General features: G+C 36.9%; 1 protein-coding gene across 1 annotated transcript in view; it reads left to right on the top strand.

The window, feature by feature from the left end:
- Positions 1–1,316: 1,316 nt before the first annotated feature.
- Positions 1,317–9,021, top strand: part of Vom2r41 (vomeronasal 2 receptor, 41) — a 48,400-nt gene continuing 40,695 nt past the window's right edge. The window contains 1 exon segment of the mRNA NM_001099500.2: positions 1,317–1,591. Coding sequence (NP_001092970.2) covers positions 1,395–1,591 — 197 coding nt within the window. The 5' untranslated portion in view covers positions 1,317–1,394.

Below are 9,021 nucleotides of genomic sequence, written 5' to 3'. Positions count from 1 at the left end.
TAGTATATTTTTTCTTCTCTTTTCTACCCTGCAAATCCTTTTCATGTACAATGTGGCTTCCAAGTTACTATTTTTATGGGGTTTCTGAGTCTCAAAACAAGTAGCTCTGTGATTCCTGTGCCTTCCTTTGGCTTCTCTTCTTTACGTTTATGTTTATCAGTTTCTCCCAAGTACCAGGGATTAGTTTTTGATTGTTGTGTTTTATTTTAGTTTATCTTAATTATCCCTAAGACCTTAGATACCTGTTTGTTTCCTGGGAAACGGAAATTTGGTGAATAACAATAGGAGGTTTTATGAGGAGGAAAGGAGAAAATTAGTAAGGGGAAAATGTGATCAAAATTTATGAGTTGAGAAAACAAGCTATTTTCAACAAGAGATAAAATTAAAACGAGAAATAATTCTTCTTAAAGAGGAAAGGAAAAGATACCCAAATGTATTATTTTATGACCAGGAAGAACTTATTCTAAAACTACTGAGTCCATTCCAGGTAGTACTCTATTCATATAAAAAGAATAAATAATGAGTAGAAGTACTATTTCAGTTAGGGAAATGTCACATCTTAAGATATCAATCCATGGGAAATGAGACCCATATTATGCACAGAAGTCAAACAGCATTTTAACGTCTGCCTTGATATTGAAAAACTGCTAGGTATTTCTGATTTCAGAATGATGATTGGTTCTCTAATACCTTCTATTTTGTGAGATTTAGTTCATTATAAGGGTAATTAGGTATGAGGGAAATGAGGGAATGTGCATGTGAAAATGTGTGTACATGTGCATAAACATTTATATGTGTGCATGTGTGTGTGCATGTGTGTGTGTGCGTGTGTGTGTATGCATGTGTGAAAGACAGGAAGAAGAATGTATGTTCTGTGGGTGTGTAGATGTCTGGACACCAAATATATTCCATATCACATCATATCACAGATATTCTAGGACATGGTACCTCTATGTCTATAGTACACTCTGTCTAGGAGTAGTTGTTTCCTAAGTTCCATAACAAACTTGCTGATTATGTCTGATATAATCTGCATCGAGTACTTAAAATTGTGATTTTATAGTTTACCCAGGAGGATACTTGCCTGGAGACGTCAAGTTGACTGATATGTACAGAATCATAAATACTATTGAAGAATGACCCTTAAACAAAATTACTGAACGTTGCTTGCTCCTGGGCATAAGAACACAGATGCAGAGCCCGAGGCCCGAGAATGCTGATGAGTTCTCCAGAGAGCAAGCTAAGAAGAAAAGAATTAATATAAATGCAGTGATTAGCAACTACGATAGTAAAAATAGGCATAGATATGTATGTGCCTATCTTGAAGGTGCTTTTCTGTGTAACTTGCTTTGCTGCACGTTTACAAATTATTTTTTCTTGGTGAAATTACTAAGATGTTCTCGTTTCTGTTTGCAATTCTTGTCCTGAAGCTTTCTTTTCCTTTGTGCAGTCCAATTGACAACCGTTGTTTTTGGAGATTAAAAACCAAGACATTTTGGGAAGGAGACAAAGAAATTGATTGCTTTTTTTTTATTTATACAAGGTTTGGTCATGTAAAGAATGAACAGTTCAGTGGGAATCTAGACAAGCGGTAAGAGCCTTTAATGTATTTCTTCTTAATTGTATATCAATGGAAATAATACATAGCATGGATATACTTTGCCAGACCTTAATACTCCATACTCTATGTCTTCTCTCTTATTTGCTTTCCCCCCTAAGACATAACCAAGATTTATTTTGTTTTATACCTGACAATTTCCATATTTATCATGCTTACTGTATCTGTTCCAACATTTCAGAGTCATATTTTTAATGCAAGAGTCTATATCACATATACTGCCTACCATTTTGTATATTCATACATTTTTATAGGGGCAGTGACATTTCATAATGTAAAGTGATGTCCTTGATCAAAACTCATCAGCATTGAATGGCAATTCTTGTCAAGTGAAGTATTAATACTTCCTTTTGGCTTTACGTGCACATTCCTTTTTTATTGAATATTTCATTTACATCTTAAATGTTATCACCTTTCCAGATTTCTTTTCCATAAACCCTCTATATCATCTCCCTTACCCCTTCTTCTGTGAGGGTGTTCTTCCACCCAACCTTGCACCCCTTCCTGCCTGCCCACCCTGACAGTCCCCTATACTGGGGCTCCAGCTTTGGCAGGGCCAAGGGCTTTTCCTCCCATTGGCGCTCAACAAGGCCATCATCTACTACACATGCAGCTGGAGCCATGAGTCTGTCCATTTATATTCTTTGGGTCATGGTTTTATTCCCTGGGAGCTCTGATTGGTTGGTATTGTTGTTCTTATGGGGTTTCAAGCCCCTTCAGCTCCTTCAATCCTTTCTCTAACTTCCCCAATGAGAACCCCATTCTCAGTTCAACCATTTGCTGGTATCATTCTCCCCTGCATTTGTCACATTCTGGCTGAGCTTCTCAGGAGACAGCTACATCAGGCTACTGTCAACATGTACTTACTGGCATCAGCAATATTATCTGGGTTTGGTGGCTATATATATATATATATATATATATATATATATATATATATATATATATATGACTGGATACCCAGACAGGCTAAGGTCTAATTGGCCTTTCCTTCAGTCTCTGATTCAATCTTTTTTCCTTATCTCCTTCTATGAATACTTTTGTTCCCCATTTTAAGGAGTGAAACATCTGCACTTTAATTGTCCTTCTTGAGCTTCATGTGGCCTGTGGATTTTATCTTGTGTAATCTGAGCTTAGGGGCTAATATCCACTTATCAGTGAGTGCATACTATGTGGGTTGTTTTTGTGTTTGTTTGTTTGGTTTTCGGGTTTTGTTTGTTGGTGGTGGTGGTTTTTTGTTTTGGTTTTTGTTTGTTTGTGGTTTTCTTGTGATTGGTTTACCTTACTCAGGATGATATTTTCTTGTTCCATCCATATGAGTATAAATTTCTTAATACTGCATTTTTAAACTAACATCACAAATATGGTATATTTATTAGTGTTAATTTTAAATTTCCATGTGTTGACTCTCTGCTGATTCCCTTTTCCTTGTTTCTGATTCATCAAAAATGTTTTGCTTATTGTGATAATATATACACAATGCATTCTATATCTGTATTTTTACCATAATTTTTCTTTATTAATGAAGTATACTGGATTTAAGATCTATTTTGTGCCATCATGGCAATGCCTCCTATGGCATGCTAAGGACATTGCATGTACATCATAAAGGAGAGTGCACAAAAAAATACTATAAATATTTGGTAGTGAACACTGCAAATGTGAAACAGAACTTCATCTCTGAGGCAAATCACAGTGAGGTTTTAGATGAATTTGCATTAATTATTTATAACATATGGATAAATGCAAAGATGATTTTAGGGACTGTGGAAAAGAAGCAAGACAGTTTCATTAAAACAGTGGAAACAATTAAAAATCTGCAGTGATCTGGTCTAGAGATATAAAACATATCCACAGAGATGATGAAAAATGAGAAGTGATACTAAATGTCATCATATATTGGTTAAACAGACAAAATAATATTCATGATAAAATGGAAAAGCAAAGAGATATTTCAGAGAAACAAGGAATCAGAGAAATAAAAATATTAGAGGTAACAATCAATAGACTTTGAATTTGAAGATCACTTAAATTAGGCAAAGTTCTGCTGTATGCTATCTTAAGTATTCTGGAAGTTAAAGAGAAACTGTTTTCTTAGAAGTTGAGGTAAGGGTATTTGCAATTCCTCAGATCTGATGAATTAACATACGTCAGTGATGTGATCTCCCCTGTGTTCAAGTATTGCTAGAATACTTTTCTATCCAATAGTGAATTATGTTAGCATAGATTCCACAAACTACAAAAGTTGCTGTAATAGTATTGATCATTTCTTAAACTTTGTAAATAAAAGCACAAATTTATTGAAAACTATTATTATATATAATCTTCTCTCAAATATCCATTTATGATATAAATTATCATAAAAGCATGTTTCTATACCTGAAATTTGTCTCCATTCATATATTTTTCCGACACATTTGAATGATGTTTAATAACTATTTGGATACTTCTATTATGGTTAATAACATGAAAAAATAGTTAACAAAGTCTGACATTGTACAAAATATATTGGAGCACATATATACCTATACATTACCTATATGCTCTTTTGTCAAATTTAGTTAAGATATAATTTATGGAGTCAGTGGAGTAATGATGATTTTGTAAACAGAGCTAAATTACAAATTATTTAGCTGAAATATATATATATATTCATCATTTTGGATGTATACCTATATGCCTTATGGAAATTTATTTGGAATTATGACTAGCTATTCTGCCCAATTATTTTCTTTTAACATTTTTATGGTATTTTATTTATATAGACAATGAATATATATTATATACATGATTATATACATAGGTGAGCAATCCATATATTTTCAAAATGTTTATATAAATATAAACAAGTAGTCATGATGATATTAATCTATAATATTTCATATACTTATACATTTATATATAACAGTTTTCTAAAATCATTATGAAAAACAATGAAAACACAGATTTTAAAATAATATTCTCTTTTTATGTTCTAAAAACTTCATACATATGCCGTGGATTTTAATTATATGGATATGCTTCTTCCTACCTCTTTTCAACTACTACCTACCAGGACATCTCCCTCTCAAATTTCTGCTTTCCTCTTTGTTTTAAATCAATAACCCCTAAGTCCAATTAGTCTTACTCATATGCACAAGGATATAAAACCAACCACTTGTGAATGGGCTACCTACCAGTGGCCGCATAATCAAGGAACTGACTTTCTCTCCCTCTACAGTCACCAATGGTGATCAGCACCTCTGCCAATGATGAGGCATGTGGAGTCCCTTCCCAGTGAACATTGGAAGTTTCCTCTGCTTGACCTTGTATAAGTTTTATGCAGGAGACTCTTGTGAGTTAATGAAATTTAACAGACATGTCATTTCTGTAAGTTAGTATTTATTTTACCGATTTCCTCTCTGTTCCCTAGCTTATGCATTTTTCTGCCTCCTTATACTTCATTTTCTGAATGTCACATGGGGATAAGTGACTCACCTGCAACTGAACACTCAGTGTTATTTATGTTAGATACATTGAATAGCCATAAGTTTCTCAGTACTTACTACTCACTGAAAGAAGAAGCGTCTCTGACAAAGCAGAAAGCAATACAAACTGCTGTAGAAGCATCAATACTTAAAAAGCAAATTGACAGTATGACCACTTGGCAAAGCAGCTATCTCCCCAGTCAAGAACATTTGGCCATATTTACAGTACCAGACAGGAACAAAAATTGCAAAGTGCTTGGAAAATCCCATAAATATCCCACTACAATGTGACCAAAAGACACATAACAGGCAGGTCAGTATTATGAAATGCTGAGCACTGTGTTGGGTAAGACCTTTGTTGTCCTCCTTTCTAGATGCCTACAGACCACCTTCTGGAACTGTGTAAGCTAGTTATTAGGGAAATCATTCCTGAATCATAAAGGATGATTTATTTACATCCTACATTCCAAGTGAGTGGATGTAATCAGCAATAAGTACATAGTAGAAGGTACGATCTAGATATGGTGAACAGCAAAGAGTAAAGGCAATGGTCTATGTTTTGAGAAGAAAAGAGTTTTGTTTTATTCACAATTCAGGAAAGATGATCTAGAACTGTCAGAGTCTTGACGTTACTGTGGATATCAGGGCATATAGTATCACAGAGGTGAAAGCAAGTGCAGAGATACTGAAATGAAAAACAAGTAGCGAGAGAACAAGACAGCAAGATCTCAAAAGAAATATGTTAATCTTTTATAAACAAAAACCAATATCCTTACAACTTAATGTGTCCATCATTACTACCAAGCATCAACTTGTGGAATATTCAATGTTTAAGGGTCTCTTGAATAAATTCAAGTCTAAACTGTAAGATCATGAATATAAGAATTGTACAGTATTGACATTAAAGCCCATCCAGTCACTTTACATTCCAGTCACTGCGGTCTTCTGGTCCTCCATCATAGATTCCTTCTCTCCATCTCCCCTTTCTCTTCTCTTCAGAGAGGGTTGGGACCACCTGGGCATTCCACCCACGCTGGTACATCAAGTTTCTGCAAATTCAGACTCATCACCTCCCACTGAGGCTAGACAAGTTAGCCCTGTTAGGGAACAAATTCCAGTCAGACACCAGCTTTAGGGACAGCTTTTCTTCAGTTGTTGGAGTATCCAAATGAACACCAAGCTGAACATCTGCTGTGTATGTGCCAAGGACCTTAGTCCAGCTTGTATATGCTCTTTGGTTGGTGGCTCAGTTTCACATAGCCCCCAAGGGTCCACGTGGGTTGACTCATTTGGTCATCCTGGGAGTTTATACCAAATACAGGCCCTGTAATTCTTCCCTGAAATGTATCATGAAAGTGCCTGAGGTCCACACAAAGTTAGAGTATGGGTATGTGCATCTGTTTCAGTTAGCTGATGAATGGAGCCTCCCAGAGGACAGTTATGGTAGGGTCCTGTCTACAAGCTTAACAGAGTTTCATTAATAGAGACGGATTGGTGCTTGGCCATGGGATGGGTATCATGTCGAACTGGTTATTACTTGGCAGTTCCTTCTGTCACTGTTCTATCTTTGTCAATGCACTTCCTGTAAACAGGATAAATTTTGAGTCAAAAATTTTGTGAGTGGGTTGGTGTCCTTATCCCTCCACTAGAGTTTTTGCCTGGCTCAGGAGGTGACCTCTTTGGGTTCCATATCCCTACTGATTTGCATCTAGGCTAAAGTCACCTGCATTGACTCCTGGGAACCTCCCGCATCCCAAGTCTCTGGCGCATCCTAGAGATTCCCCCAGTCTCCACCACTGCCAGCTGCAGATTTCCATTTATTCTTCTGGCTCTCTTGCCCTTTTCTCTGTCTCTCCACACACTTGATCCTGACTCTCCTCCGCCCTCTCCATCTCATCTTTCAACCGTTGTCTCTAGTCTTCTGCATTGTATGACTATTTTACTCACCCATCTAAGTGAGATTCAATCACTCTTTCATAGCACTTCCGTCATGTTTAGCTTCTTTGGGTCTAGATTGTATGGTGGATATCTTGCACTTTATGGCTAATATCCATTTATCAGTGAGTTCATAACATGCACATAATTTAGGGGCTGGGTTTTCTTGTTCAGGATGATATTTTCTAGTTCAGTCGACTTGCTGGCAAAATGTATGTTCTTCTTGTTTCTAATAGCTCGTATACCATTGTGAATGTGAACGTCATTCTCCGTATACATTCTTCAGCAGAGGGACATCTGGGTTGTTTCCAGTTTCTAGATATTACAAATAAAACTGCTATGAATATAGCGATGCATGTGTCCCTGTGCAATGGTGGAGCATTTTGGGAGGTATATGCCCTGGAGCATTATAGATGGATATTTAGGTAAAACTATTTACTATTTTATGACTGATTTCTAGATTGCTGCACAAGCGTGCAATCCCACCAGCAATGGAAGAGTGTTCCCCATTCTCTGTATTTTTGCTAGCATGGGATGACATTTGAGTTTTTATCTTAGTTATTACATCTGGTATAAGATGGGATCTCAGGGTTCTTTTGATTTGTATTAACCTGAGGACTAAGGACTTGAACATTTCTTTAAGTGTTTCTCGGCCATTTGATATTCCTCTGTTGAGTATTCTGTTTAGCTCTGTTTGAAATTTTTTTTCTTTTTTTTTTTTTTATTAACTTGAGTATTTCTTATATACATTTCAAGTGTTATTCCCTTTCCCGGTTTCCGGGCAAACATCCCCCTCGCCCCTCCCCTTCCTTATGGGTGTTCCCCTCCCAACCCTCCCCCCATTGCCGCCCTCCCCCCATAGACTAGTTCACTGGGGGTTCAGTCTTAGCAGGACCCAGGGCTTCCCCTTCCACTGGTGCTCTTACTAGGATATTCATTGCTACCTATGGGGTCAGAGTCCAGGGTCAGTCCATATATAGTCTTTAGGTAGTGGCTTAGTCCCTGGAAGCTCTGGTTGCTTGACATTGTTGTACTTTTGGGGTCTCGAGCCCCTTCAAGCTCTTCCAGTTCTTTCTCTGATTCCTTCAACGGGGGAACTATTCTCAGTTCAGTGGTTTGCTGCTGGCATTCGCCTCTGTATTTGCTGTATTCTGGCTGTGTCTCTCAGGAGCGATCTACATCCGGCTCCTGTCGGTCTGCACTTCTTTGCTTCATCCATCTTGTCCAATTGGGTGGCTGTATATTTATGGGCCACCTGTGGGGCAGGCTCTGAATGGGTGTTCCTTCAGTCTCTGTTTTAATCTTTGCCTCTCCCTTCCCAGCCACGGGTATTCTTTTTCCTCATTTAAAGAAGGAGTGAAGCATTCACATTTTGATCATCCGTCTTGAGTTTCGTTTGTTCTAGGGATCTAGGGTAATTCAAGCATTTGGGCTAATAGCCACTTATCAATCAGTGCATACCATGTATGTCTTTCTGTGATTGGGTTAGCTCACTCAGGATGATATTTTCCAGTTCCAACCATTTGCCTACGAATTTCATAGACTCGTTGTTTTTGATAGCTGAGTAATATTCCATTGTGTAGATGTTTGAAATTTTTAATTGAGTTACTCAGTTTGTTGCAGTCTACCTTTTTGAGTTCCTTATATATTTTGAGTATTATCCCTCTGTCAAATATAGGGTTAGTGAAGATTTCTTTTCTCACTCTGTAGACTGTTGTTTGTAGCTATAGACTGTGTCCTTTATCCTACAGAAACTTTTCACTTTCATGAGGTTCTATTTATCAACTGTTAATATTCAAGCATGAGCTATTGGTGTTCTTTCCAAGAAATTGAGCCCTATTCCAATTTGTTCTCAAATATTTAAAGTTTCTCTTCTATTAGACACAGTGTATCTGATTTTAAGTTGGTGTCCTTGATCCACTTGGATTTGACCTTTGTAATGGATGATAAATATTGGCCTATTTGCATTCTTCTACATGTTGACCAAGAGTTAGACCAGCA

Source organism: Rattus norvegicus, chromosome 1, assembly GCF_036323735.1.
Source record: "Rattus norvegicus strain BN/NHsdMcwi chromosome 1, GRCr8, whole genome shotgun sequence".
NCBI lineage: Eukaryota > Metazoa > Chordata > Mammalia > Rodentia > Muridae > Rattus > Rattus norvegicus.
Note: the sequence above shows the minus strand (reverse complement) of the source record. Positions and strands in the feature narration are given on the sequence as shown.